Source organism: Diabrotica virgifera, chromosome 7 (genome assembly GCF_917563875.1).
Source record: "Diabrotica virgifera virgifera chromosome 7, PGI_DIABVI_V3a".
Taxonomy (NCBI): Eukaryota; Metazoa; Arthropoda; class Insecta; order Coleoptera; family Chrysomelidae; genus Diabrotica; species Diabrotica virgifera.
The window spans coordinates 245,601,423-245,616,448 of NC_065449.1; the positions used below are offsets into that span (position 1 = coordinate 245,601,423).

The 15,026-nt window shown below is 37.4% G+C and overlaps 1 protein-coding gene across 1 annotated transcript in view; it reads left to right on the plus strand.

Moving 5' to 3' along the window:
- The window catches only part of LOC114329575 (NF-X1-type zinc finger protein NFXL1), a 35,428-nt gene that overhangs the window by 10,897 nt on the left and 9,505 nt on the right, over positions 1 to 15,026 (plus strand). The window contains exons 6-9 of the mRNA XM_050655687.1: positions 4,802 to 4,933; positions 5,215 to 5,426; positions 11,461 to 11,717; positions 13,672 to 13,814. Coding sequence (XP_050511644.1) covers positions 4,802 to 4,933; positions 5,215 to 5,426; positions 11,461 to 11,717; positions 13,672 to 13,814 — 744 coding nt within the window. The remainder of the gene's footprint in view (positions 1 to 4,801; positions 4,934 to 5,214; positions 5,427 to 11,460; positions 11,718 to 13,671; positions 13,815 to 15,026) is intronic.

A 15,026-nucleotide genomic window follows, 5' to 3' on the forward strand; every position in this document is an offset into this window, starting at 1 on the left:
ACTTATCGGGATTGCAAGAATTGGCCCAAGAGTACGAAACTTTGGAAGACGAAAGGACCCGAGAAAATAAAAATTTTCACGGAAATTGGAGACGTACAGACCCTACAGAATACGATGCCAAAAGGACATGCTTCCGGTGCAAGATGACAGGTCACTTCCGTAGGAATTGTAAAAACCCATGGAAAAAGTTTTGTTCGCGATGCGGCAAAGAAGGGGTCTACAGCAGTGACTGCTGTTCCAGACGTCAGGGAAACGAATAACAGACTGGAGAAACAAGGAGTCGTCCCAGTCTGAGGAGCAAGATTCGACTCCGCTCGTTCTAGCCGTTACACAACAAGCAGGAAACGACATGCGACTATTCGCATCACTGAAAATCGGACAAAGTTCCTACAAAGCATTAATTGACACAGGGACCACCCAAAATTACGCCGGAGATAGAATAGCGCAGATATTCAAACACTCCCTACATAGCTATAACGGAAGAACTAGACTAGCAAACGGATCTTCAATGGAGCTCAACCAGAAATTAACAATTGACTGCGAGATCGATAATTTACAAACAAGACAAACATTTATAATAATGCCAGGGTTAACGGAAGATGCAATACTAGGAGTGGAATTCCTCAGGGAACATTCGATCGAACTTAAGTTCGATAGGGATACATCCAAACAGTACGAACAACATCAAGAGGAAACATGTAACATTTTAAAAGACTCCACCCAAAATACAGAGATAGAAAGGTTCCTAAGAAGAGAGCTTAGGGAATTCGAGAAGTTAACAGGTCCCACCAACTTAATAAAGCACGAAATAAAATTGAAGAAAAGGTGCGATCCCGTCAAACAGCCGTATAGGCGGCAAAATCCCGCAATGTTGCAGATCATCAACCAAGAGGTGGATAAAATGTTGAAAGAAGGAACTATCGAACCCTCTGCAAGTGGTTGGAGTTCACCGATTGTACTAGTTAAAAAAAAAGATAACTCGTACAGATTTTGCATTGACTTTAGAAAAGTCAACGAACTATCAGAAAAGGACGCGTATCCGTTACCGCGGATATCAGAAATTTTGGATAGACTTAAGGAAGCAAATTTCATCTCAACTCTCGATTTGAAGCAGGGATATTTTCAAATACCCCTGGAAGAAACAAGCCGCCCAGTGACAGCATTTAGCGTACCCGGAAAAGGTCATTTCCAATTCAGAACTACCCCGTTCGGACTGCACTCCGCCGGAGCAACTTTCCAACGACTGCTAGACAAAGTAATACCGCCCGATGTAGAATTCGCGTTCGCATACTTGGATGATATCGTGGTAATATCGAAGACATTCCAAGAGCATTTATATCACCTACAAGAGGTCTTCCGAAGACTAAAAGAAGCCAGGTTACAACTTAACTTCGAAAAATGTACATTCTGCCAGCCAGAACTCAAATATTTAGGACACGTTGTGGGAGCAGAAGGAATAAAAACTGACCCGGAGAAGACCAGCGCTATAACCGAACTTGCACCACCGAGAAATGCACGTCAGCTCCGTCGCTTTTTAGGAATAACCTCATGGTATCGGCGATTCATAGAGAATTATTCGACAATAGCAGGACCACTAAACATGCTTCTAAAGAAGAAGATAAGATGGAAATGGACGGATAAGCAGGAAAACGCGTTTAAGGAACTCAAAGCGAAACTTACGACGGCTCCAGTATTAGCGTGTCCCGATTTCTCAAAAACATTCTACCTACAAACAGATGCATCAAACTGCGGACTTGGAGTTGCGCTAACACAAAAATACGACGGCCAAGATAAGGTAATCGCATACGCTAGTCGAACCCTCACACCAGCCGAGACAAAATATTCCACAACGGAAAAAGAATGTCTATCCATAGTGTACGGGATAAAGCAAATGAAGCCATACATAGAAGGGTACAACTTCAAGGTTATATCGGATCACCAATCTCTCAAATGGCTGAAGAATCTCAAAAACCCGTCAGGTCGATTAGCCAGATGGAGTTTAGAACTGCAGCAGTACGATTTCGAAGTCATATATAGAAAGGGAGTTCTGAACAAGGTAGCAGATGCTTTATCACGGCAACCACAAGAAACCCTTAATGAGGAACCAGAGCTGGAGTTGTTAGCATCGGAACTAGAATCATGCGATTGGTACGATAATTTATATAGGAATGTGCTCCAAAACCCAGGTAATTTCCCGGATTTACAGATATCAAACGAGAAACTATATAAACACATTTGGAGCAGCCGCAATTTAGCCGACCCAGAATTTAACATCCCATGGAAATTATGCGTACCAAGTTATAAAAGGAAAGAGATTTTGAAAGAAAATCACGACTCAACCACAGCAGGCCATTTAGGAATTGCAAAAACAATTTGCCGGATAGCGCAGAAGTACTACTGGCCTAAGATGTTCAAACAAATTGCAGACTACGTTAGAACCTGTACGAAGTGCCTTCAATATAAACCGTCTCAAATGCAACCAGCCGGGAAAATGCAACCGTCAGCTGTAGAAAAGCCTTGGCATACTGTCTCAATCGATTTAGTGGGACCATTCCCAAGATCTACAAAGGGAAACGCTTTCCTGATAGTCGTGCAAGACCGGTTCACTAAATGGGTCGTCGCCCAACCAATAAAAGCAGCTTCTACGAACTCCCTCATCGACTTTCTACGATCAAAAGTAATTATGCAATTCGGAATCCCAAAGAAAATCATCTCGGACAACGGCGCGCAGTTCACAAGTAGCAGCTTTAGGGCATTCATGAAGTCATACAATATAGATCACATTCTGACACCACCATACTCGCCTCAATGCAATCCAGTAGAACGAACAAACAAGGTACTGAAAACAATGATAGCTACTTACGTGGAGGATAACCATAAAGACTGGGACAAATTCATACCAGAATTCTGCTATGCCATAAATTCGTCAAAACATGATTCGACAGGATTTTCACCAGCGCTTCTCAATTTTGGAAGAGAATTAGATACAACAGATGTGACAAATGACCAGGGTATACAGGGGTACGCAGAAAACTTAAGCAAGTTAGAAGCGTTGAGGGAATTGGCAAAAGTACACATGGAACACGCTTTCGAGGACCAAAAGAAACATTACGATTTAAGGCGAAGAAACTGGCGGCCACATCCAGGAGACCGTGTCATGAAAAAGGAACACTATCTATCATCGGCTAGCGCAGCGTTCACCAGCAAGTTAGCGCCAAAGTACTCAGGACCATACACAGTAACATCCGTGATATCGCCAGTAATCGTAAAACTGAAATTTGCCGACAGCAACAGCCGTAAGCAGATAACGGCGCATGTGAAAGATTTAAAGCCATGGGTGGGGGAAGACGTCTCGACAGAAATCCCATCCCCACCAAAGGAAATCACTATATAAGCAGCAATATTAGCATTCAGAATTTAGTTCGTCCACATCCACCATGGAAGATATTCTAGAAATTCCTGAACAGAGGACCCCCCTAGGAACGCCAGAGAGACCCGGTCTGCCCGTGACACCAGGGAAAGACGCGGAACGGATGTTAAAGAGATTCCACGAACTATTTGGAACGCCGCCATCCCCGCCAAGGAAGCAGAGTGTCCTCGAATCCCCGGCGGCCCCAGATACACCAAAGGGGCTCGAAGCCCAAGCCGCATCCACTCCAGGAGAACCTCAAACCGCAGAATACTCTGACCTATTGGAAGTCGTCCCAAAGCGACTAATTGAAGGAGGGACCAAAAGATACAGAATTTCATGCAATAACGGGAGAAAAATTGTAATAAAGATACCACGAGGGATAGATGGAATCAAACGACTATAGACGCCAAAAAAAAAAGGTATGTTACTTTTTTTTTTTTTTTTCGAAGAAGAGGGGGTGTAATGATAGGCTGACGCTCCGTCCAAACATCGACACTCGGAACCGTGCGATTCTCTCAAATCGCGCAGGTGCCCCCACTAAGTTCCACCTCTCCGAACCAACGCCGCCAGAGGGATATTTAAGAGCATCGTAAGCGACGATCCGGCAGTCCTGAACGACCGTTCTGGGCTCCATAACCAGCCAAGCGAAGTGAGCGAGGCCGGCCAACCTGAATCGCGACGTGCACCGTTCGTGAGGTGATTCGTAAACTCAGGCAGGCCAACTCGAGACGAGACGCACGGTGTACCGAAGTGAGGTAATGTGCGACTCGTAATTCAACGGAGGCAAGCGTATTGAGCGAGCCCCGATAGATATAATATATTTAAATACCTCTGTTAATTTTGGTTCTTCTGTTACAGACGCCCATCCGGAGGAAGACTTCGCTGGAACGGGATAAAATATCAAATTATTATTTTGCGTTATATTGTTATAATTTAGAGTTAATAAATTTGCTTTGTTTTCAACCTGTGTTTTACTGAGTCTGTCGTCCTGAAAGAACTACCCGTTACACAGGTGCTTCTGTTGCTGCGTTAATTATGTTATTTTTGAGTTTTTCCCAGTTTTTGTGGATGTTGTCTTTTCTAATATATCATTCCCAGCAATCTTCTCTGATACTCTTTTTCTGGATAACTATTCAGTGGATTCCGTATTTAGTCTTCCGACTCTGATTTTTATTTGTATTGATGTCGCCCTCTTGGGTGTGATGTATTCTATGATAATTCTTATTTTACATAATACTGGGCTATAGTCGCAACTTACATCGCTGAGTTGAGGTATCTTACGTCCATTATTTTTTATGGATGTATATTTTTGTTGGTTTTAGTCGTTGCAAACTTATTTTATAAATATATTTTTTTGATAGATACGATATTAACGTTATTGATTTGCAGTGTCTTGAAACGGTAGAAAAATCCTGCAGGTGCGGCCAACACACCAAAGAAGTCCAGTGCTACAAACCATATTTATGTGAAGTCAAATGCAAACAGATGAAGGATTGTAACAAACATCCATGTAATAGAAAAGTAAGTGTAATTAAGAATTGTTTCATTATCTTTTTAGAACTGTTTACAGAACATACAGGGTTTATCGGTAATATACAGACTTTTGTTTAACTCTGCTCTTTCATTAAAATTCAGTAAGAAGCCCTATGCTGTAGATAAAATCTCTCATTAACTTACCTACAGATAACATTTACTAATTTACAATAAAGCTGTGACATATCGAGCAAAGGAACATTATTTTCTAATATTGAAATATACGAACTTTCGCCATACAGACTTATTTCACATAATATTACTTCCAGTGCTGCGACGGAAACTGTCCACCTTGCGAAAAACCTTGCGGTAAAACTTTAAACTGTGGCAACCACAAATGTAGTTCAGTCTGCCACCGAGGACCCTGCTATCCTTGCAGTGAAACTGATATCGTGACTTGTAAATGCGGAGCTACCAAGATATCTGTTCCATGTGGTCGTAAGCATAAAACCAAGCCCCCGAAATGCCCAAAGTTATGTCTGTAAGTATATTTCCTATTTTCTTCAATACCATTTAAATTTTTGTTTAAAGAATGTGTAAATAACATACGAAAAGGAATATTCCCACCTCGTTTAATTCTCCATTCTATGGCACATGTTACTATTTTTACATCTTTAGACAGTCCTTGCTTGAAAGACGAGGCAGAAAATATCTTTTTCGTATGACAGTGATACGACCATGCAGTTATACATTGACTGTATACACAACCACGCATTTATTCACAGACTAGTGCCATCTAGATTATACAGAATACAGGGTGTTTCATTCAATTACTAATCACAAGAAAAATCTAGGTCCGGATTAACAAAAAAAAATATAAAGTAATTGTGACCTTGAACAACACCCTGGATATTGAAATTTTGAAAATTTGTTTACATATTTTAAGAGAGAATAAACAATTGCGTTAAAAGGTGTATGTCAAATTTTTGCGCAAATAATTTAATTACGGCAATTTTGAAATCATATTGATTAATTCTGTCACGGTGACAAGAAGCGGCTAAAAAAATTACGGTAATTAGAAAATCGTTTCGAAATCTTTTAAAACGGGCAAGTAAATGCATCGAACAAAAAGGCGGACATTTTGAGCAACTGCTATAGTTCAAATATTTTTAATTTCTGTTAACTTGTTGAATTGTTTAAACGAATTTTTTTTTATTAGATATAGCTGTTTTTTTTAATTCTTTACTAAATCATTAAAATATCCCAATTCTCGCAATTCTAATTTTTAATGATGTGCATACAGCTTCAAATCCAGAGAATCCATGAAGCCAGCATAGTAAATAAGTATTAAGTATTTTTAAAATGAGTATTGATCCATTAACATTAAATTATTAAAAGTTAATACCTGATTTTTAAGCTCAGAATTCTTTAAAATTTCAATATAATTTCAAAATTGATGTAATTAAATCATCTGCGCAAAAAATTAAAATGAACCTTTAATCACAGTTTTTTTCTCTTTTAAAATGCGCAGATAAATTTTCAAAATTTCAATATACAGGGTGTTGGTTCAAGGTCAAAATTACTTTATATTTTTTTGTTAATCCGGACCTGGGTTCTTCTTGTCATTAGTAATTAGGTCGTTCCAATGTAGTAAATAATGATTGATTATTTTTAAAATGAGTATTTATTCATTAACTTTAATAATTCATAATTAAAAGTTAATAATACCTGCTTTAAATAATCAATATATTTTCAAAATTAAAGTCAAAAAATTGTCTGGCCGAAAAATTGAAGCGAACCAATAAACTTAGTTTTTTGTGCTCTTTTCAAATATGCAGACAGATTTTTAAAATTTCAATATACAGGGTGTTGTTTTAAGGTCACAATTACTTTATAATTTTTCGTTAATCCGGACCTGGATTTTTCCAGTGATTAGTATGTCGATCGTTTGGGTTTAGAATGGGACAAATGTGTACGAAATATCAAAAAAATATACAGGGTGGTTCTAAAGTTATGGCTTAGACAAGAAATGAGCAAAATCGATAAAACACCCCGTAACTCGGTTATACAAGTCGGCAGGGCAAAAAATGTAGTACATCTAGAACCGCCTCGGTGATCTCTATTCACGATTAAAGTATTTCCTTTCCCAATAAAACACCCTGTATAGAAGCAACCTACTAGCTTGACATTAATCTGTCCCCTTTTATTTAAGGGCACTAGATGACGCATGCTATTTGAGCCCATCAGAATCAAAATCCTGCTAAATCCTACGTTTTTCGTTTTCCATTTTTTACACAGTTTTACAGTTCAAGTATCTATTAATCTACATGCATAAGTTTTCGGCTCAAATCCGCCATTTTCTGACATTTATTGATGCCACTTTGAATAAGAAATGCCGAATACTCTTTGGGAAATTTACATTTTTAATGTTTTTTTAGTCTCCTGAAAAATTTCTTAAAATGCAGCTTAAAATGCAGTTCTAGCAGGTTTTGATTCTATAGACCTCATTATAAAATATCGAAGAACATTTTATTTTATTTTATTTATCAACGGGCAAGCCCAATTACAATTAATGTTAAACTATAAATTCATAATACGGACTATATCTACGGTTACAATACAAAAAGTTAATCTGTATTATTATAAGTACAATGCAATACAAAAGTTATCTATATCTATTACTCGAGCCAAGAGTACACAAAACCTGACGCAAGAATGAGCCAAAGGTTGCAAAGAAATCTATGTTGTCATATTGATTGGCTAGTCTAGCAATTCTTGTAATGTAATGAAGTTGTTAAATCCATAGAGTGCGATGTATAGGGTAATGGAAACTAGCTATAGATCTGGTAGGTCTAGATGGAACATGTATATTAATTTTATTGAGCAAAGAAGAAGCAGCAGCTCTACCATGCAGAATATTGCAAAAAGTAATAAGATCTCTCTTCTTATGACGCATAGAAATGGGTGGCATATTTAATGTAGCAAGTAAATCTGCATCATTGTAGTTTTCCAAGATGTTTAATTTGAAAGCAATCTGTTTAAGGAATTTATGCTCAACACGACACAAGGTCTCAATATGCACACCATAAAAAGGTGACCATACACAGGACGCATACTCAAGATGGGGACGGACAAGAGAACAATAAGCGTTTTTAAGGCAGTAATCCCAGTAAAATCCTGTGTGCTTCTTCTCATAAAGCCAAGCATCTGAAATGCCTTGTTGACTACATTATTTAAGTGATCAGAAAGTTGTAGAGTTGCATCAAAAGTAACACCAAGATCCTTGATGAAAGGTACAGTCAAGTACATTTTATGTCAGTCAAGTAGAAATAGTTGCGACTTTCCACTTTAAACAAAGTATGAAAATGATGTGTAAATAATATACGAAAAGTAATATTCACACCTCATCTAACTCACCATTCTGTGACAAGTGTTTCGCTATTTTTAGCTCTTCAGATAGATCTTACTTGACTATCAATATGAGATGAGACTTTGCTTGAATCAATGTCGCCTGATATATAAATATCAGGCGCCATCTAGTGCCCTTAAAAGAAAGGGACAGATTAGTGTTAAGGGGCGCGCGACTTTTCCCCAACACGACTCTACCTTATCGGCAGAGTCTACGAGAAGTGTACGGTAAATTGAAGCTGTAATTACAAAGAAACAAATATCTATGTTTTTGTACTCACTTTATTACGCTTAACGAATTACGGGATCTGGATTTCAATGCATATTTTTTTTATTATTCTCGTATCAAAGTTACGCGTGAAGTTAGTCGTATTGATGACAGTTGGGGAAACGTCCGCGACCCAGTGTTAAGCTATACCATGTTTTTAAACTATACCTCGTTTTTAAACTAGGAGGAGTAATTCACATTTACCGCGCCGTAATGTTTGTAATGGCAGCTAATCTGGAAAGCTCAACGTAGGTGGCGCTCGTGTAGTTGGAGGTCACGTCAACTTACGTCAACACTTCAAATCAATATATTTCCAAGTAAATATTACATATTTGTTTCGCTGTGTGAATTAAACTCGAGAAAATAAAATCCCTCAATGTTGTGCTATGCATTTGTGCTTATCGAGAACATCAGGACACAGGTGTCTCAAAGATATTCTGAAGAGAAAAAAATGGATTGTAGCAATAAGAATGGATAAATATGTGCCGACTATAAACGCACGTATCTGCAATAAACATTTTGTTGAAACAGATTACGTATTGCCCCTAGATTCGGCTGTAAAAAATAGAATACTTCACTATAAAATTCAGATCAAAATTTATTATAAACGCACGGATTAAGATATGCAATTTTATATAGACATTCACACTGTTGCCACATCTAGAATCGCTTTTTATGGAGTGAACATATAAAAAAATTTATATTTGAAGCAATAATAATAATATAGAAAAATGTGAAATACTAATTTTAAATAATTCTAAGTTCTCAATATTTTTTAGGGACTAAAACATAACCTGACGAAACCTAACCTAGCGTCATCGAAAATAATATAAAAAAGTTAATACAGTATTTCTCATGATCATCTTTCAGTGCGTCACAGTTTTTCGATTTCTTTCTAACGCATTAAATTGTATGTGACAGAAAAAAAGGCACGTCGGTGATTACATTTCGTCGGTGACATTTTTATAACATTTATTCTAGTTGTCGATAGATGGCGCCATAATAAAAAAATAATTTTTTTTAATTAGATAATAATATTACAAATATAATCTGTATAATTTATAAGACTATACAAATCAAAGAAAATACCATTTTATAAATGCAAGAAACACATTTGATTTGTTTTTATTCCAAATTGAAAATAAGATGTGGCAACTGTCAGATTTAACTAAAATGTCATGTTAGAATAAATGTCATAAATGTGTATTATCACGGACTTACCCTTTTTCCTATCATTTGTTACGCACTGAAAAATGATCATGAAAAGGACAATAACTGAATTTTAGTGACATATTATCTTTAAAATATGCTTTAAAATGACTAAAACATATCCTGATCAAACCTAACCTAATCGAAAATAATATAAACAAGTTAATAACTGAAAATTAAAGTGACCTAGTAGGTACCATTCAAATATTCTGTAGTGACTAAAACATAACCTGCATAGGGATTACGTACACTCGATACGCATCGTATCCGCCATGTTTTCCCGTAAGGCGCTATGGGAAAACATGGCGGATACGATGCGTATCGAGTGTACGTAATCCGGGCCCTGATCAAACCTAACCCTAAATTTTTCTAATTTCATCTTAAATTTAAGGTCGCTTTTCACGTAGACAAACACCCAAATAATTGTACTTCATTAAATTAACACATTCTATATTTCCATAAGGAATTATAATTTTTTTAAATAAGACAACATTGCACAATCGACTGCGCTCAACCCATACTTAAACCAAATTTACACCAAATGCGCAACTGTCATGGCGGCCATATTTTGAAAATATCACATTTTTAAATGAGATAAACACAAAAATTAATGCTGAGCGCACTTAATTGTGAATTTTAACTTGATAAAAAAGTAAGGCAGATCGCACATATCATATTATTCACAGTTGTCAGACTCGTGTGGGGAGCGAGTCAATACTAAATAAATACCCTCTTCTGAGCTATAGAAATAAAACATTGAGACGATGATTAATATAGTTTATCATTCGATAAGGGCTTCCTTTTTCCAGTAACTCTCGCATTCCTTCTCAATTCGTTTTTCAACGCACAAACAGTCTCCAAGATCCATACATTTCGGCCATAATTTATTATTTATTAAATCGTAATCAAAAACACCATATACAATCTTCACGAATAGTCAAAACGTTGACCTCCAACTACACGAGCGCCGCCAAGCGGGAGAAACGACGTACATAGGTGCCATTGGTCCAACCGCAGACAAGTTATTAATTTTGACGCTAATGGCATTTAAAATTGATAAAAAAATGATAAAAAATCTTTTGTAAAAGGTATAATTTTTTTTATTAAAATCCCTTTAAGGGCTACATCACAGAATGTTTTCGATTTTTAACAAAATCATCATCAGTTTAAGTACAGGTTAATTGCAAGCTGAGCCACCTAGTTTAAAAACAGCGTATAGGAGGAGTAAACACAAAAGACAGATTCACACCAAATAATGTCACTAGAAAAATCACCAGGTTCATCTTGTCTTTTGGTTAATCATGTCAGACTTCGACGGTAATCCATAAATATTATATTATACTAATACGCCTCTAAAGAGTTGTAAAAACAACTCTATTTTATATAAAATCAGACTAACAATCTAAAAATTGTAGGAATAACGCAGAAAACACAAAAAATCGCCGATATAACTTAATGAACCTATGAATTTTAAATGCCAATAGTGTCAAAATTTCATAATTTAATGGAGTAAACTTGCCTGCGATTGAACCAATTGCAAACAAGCATTACGGCGCGGTAAATTTGAATTACTCCTCCTAGTTTAAAAACGAGGTATATTAGGTTGCTCTATATAATCCAGATGGCATTAGTCTGTGAAAATTTTTGTTGTTTAAGAGCAACAAAGCATTTATTAATCGTGTTTTTTTAGGACTCCACCTGACTGCCATCACGAAAAAAGAGATTCCCACAGATGCCACTTCGGCGATTGTCCTCCGTGCCGACAAATCTGCAACAAAATTCATAATAAATGTTCACATTCGTGTCCTGTCACCTGTCACTCCGCCGTTCTTGTCAAAATCGAAGGGCAAAAAGCGTCGATGCCTTGGGAACAAGTCAAGCCTCAAGTTGTAAGAAGAGAATTGCCGTGTCCGGACTGTGTTGTTAAAATGCCTGTGACTTGTTTAGGTATGTCCTAAAGATTTAAAATATACTACAAGTTGACAGATACGGTGTATTTTAGTATATGTATCGTAGAAAAATGAGAGTCGTTTGGGCTCATAGATTTTTTCATATTGAGACCTGAAAATGTTTTGTGTATACTGACATCTATCTTTGTATCTCTCAAATATGCTTTAATGCCTACCATCGAGTATCTTTTGAGTCGAAGCCTTGCGCTAAAAAATTTTCTCTGCTGCGTCGCTCTTGCTCGTCCTTGTCGAAGTCCGTACATCGACAAATTGTTCGAGCGTTGTACTTTCTCATGTATCTGTGTTATATAGTAATCCTCTGTCAATACAGAAGTACACTAGTGAGATTTGATTTCTTAGAACTGCCATTTTTTAAAACTTTCTTCAAAGTATGCATTCTTCTTCAAAGTATTTTTGTTTTGCCTGCTTTATCTTCTTCTTGATCTCATGGTTAATCTCCTCTTTGTCTTACATTGTCTCCGTTGTCATATTGAGTATCTCATCATTCATTCATTCCTCTTTTTTCCTTGCTGGAGTCTTTAATATTTAAAATTCCCTCATCTTCTTTAGTCTCAGCATCCGTTATGGCTTGCAAATTTTAGAAGCCTCGGAGGTGTAACCAGAGAATGTTCCCATTGTTTTCAATGTGGTGAGATGTAGGGTAATATTTTTGATATTATTTTATATGCTATTAGATTGAAAACTTAGTCTTTTGCTAGCAGTTGCCGCTAGGGCATCCCTGTCATTTCGTTTGTTGCAATCCGTAACTGCACGCCGGGGTTTGTCCTGGTTGGGTCAGAGAGAGCTGCATATGTGCCTCCTGATGAGAGACTAAAGTTTCGAAACCGGTAGAGGTGCTTATTGCACTCCCTGATTGAACTAGAATATAATGCGGCTGTAGTTTCGTGTTGCAACGAAATTGAAAATGGTTATTCATTTTTGATCTTTAATATTTGTTTACATGGTTCCAGTTTACAACGTTTTAGTTGCTCCCAGTGCTTGTCAATATCATTGGTGTCTATGGTAAGTTTACAACAGTTCATGTTGGAGGCATTCTTTTACGTCGGGTTCTTTAAGCTTGCTTCTGTCTGTTCTAGGAATTATTTGATGTCTTTTAATGTTTTTTGAAGTGTGGGTGTAATCCTTGCGATAGGTGGGTAGTGATCTGATTTTGCGTCTGTTGCTCTGCTTCGGGATATGCTTTCACGGCTGTAACATCACTACGGTATCTCTCATTTATCATAATGTAGTCTGGTTCCTAACTACTTTCTCCGATATATGGGCTGTCGCCATGTAAATTGTCATCTGTTTGGTAGCTTAAAAATGTGTTTGAAATAATCAAATTCTGCTCTTGACAAAATTGGAGGATCTTTGGTAGGACCATACATTTCTATCAAGTTCAGTTTGGCGTGAGATGTCACTAACTTTAATACTATTACCCTTTCTGAGGAGGAGAAAAGCCTTCCACTGCTCTATTAGATATTTTATTAACTGCCACGTCGTGCCTATGTTGGTTGTTTTCGCCACCGAAATAATATATTGTGGCTTCATCTGTTGAGAAACAACCTGAGTCGTGCCACCTGAGCTTCACTGGTACGCAGTATATGAATATTCAACCTCTTCATTTCCTGAATAATATTGTGCATCTTACCACGCTGAACCATGGTCTGAACATTGCAGGTCAAAATTCCATTGTTGAACAGTCTTAAGGCCGGGACACACATATCCGCACCGAGCCCGAGCCGACACACGGCAGAGTGAGGGACGTGTATTAGTTGATGGACTATCTGGCAACAACGCTTGAACTTCGGTAGACTATTTACATTAATAATTGATCCATTATTGTCTAGCTATAGTTTTCTAACATTACTGACTCAGCTGGCTCTTCATTATCTTGTTTTATTGTAATATTTAGCGATAAATATATCAACTAATTAAGTGTTACATTACAGGTGAGCACGAGACTTCAGATTGGCCGTGTTATATGTCAAAGCCTTCCAGTTGTCACCGACAATGCGGTAGATTGTTAGATTGTGGTAATCATCGATGCACTTGGTTGTGTCATACAGTAAAAGATGCTCCAGATAATATTAAGGTAAGGTCAACTTGTATTATTAAGTAAAGTTTCTTCATTTATTCTAACTTTAATGTTACTTACTTACACAACCGATTGAAGTGTTACGAACATGACATACATTTACATCTATTTATTGATAGACTTCCAGCAAGCCTTTGACTCTGAAAATAGACACCAACTCGCACTCGAAGTGCAAAACATGAATATACCAGCAAAACTGATTATATTAGTTAAAATGGCAATGGACAACTCTGTAGCAGAAGATATAACAGACGAGAGAAATACAGCCACTTTTAATATAGACGTAGGAGTCCGACGAAGTGATAGCCTGTCTACTAAACTTGTTAATATTGTACTGGATGAAGCGATTAAAAACTGGAATGAACAAGATGATCAAACAAAGCTCTACACAAATTATAGGATATGTTGACCTCAATGGTAATAACCTCAAAAGATAAAAAAGCTTAGAATGTTAGGCGAAGCAATAAAGCACTAAAATCGGCCTTACCTCCGAAAAAAAAAACGGATCTTAATACATAATTCTTTTTGCGCTCGATCCGTGAATGCGCCAGGAAACTTTGAGACCCCGGGCCATAATATAATATTGAGAAACTGCATACAAAAAATGCATTCTTAAAGTGCATCTCAAACAGACAATAAACAAAATTCAGAACTCGTCAATTATCGGCGGAAACGACTTCAATTTTGTTACTCGGGGGTTCTTGGGGTCGCTGAAAACGAATATGACGTCGTAAGTGGTCTCCGGAGTACCTGGTGCCCAGGGTACCTAATGTTTACCTCGTCTTGTGGAGTTTTCGGCAAAAAATTTATTAAAAAATTAGTCAAAAATAATTACTTGGGGGTTTTTGGGGTCGCTAACGACGAATATGACATCAGAAGTAATCTACGGAGTACCTGGTGCCCAGGGTACCTACTGTTTACCTCGTCTTCTGGAGTTTTCGGCAAATTCATTTAAAAATGAGTCAAAAATCAATAGTCACGAGATAAACAGTAGGTACCCTGGTCACCAGGTACTCCGGAGATGACATATTCGTCGTCAGAGACCCCAAAAACCCCCCGAGTAATGAATTTTGACTAATTTTTTAATGAATTTGGCGAAAACTCCAGAAAACGAGGTAAACAGTAGGTACCCTGGGTATCAGGTACTCCGTAGATCACTTCCAACGTCATATTCGTCGTCAGCGATCGAAAAACCCCCGAATAATGATT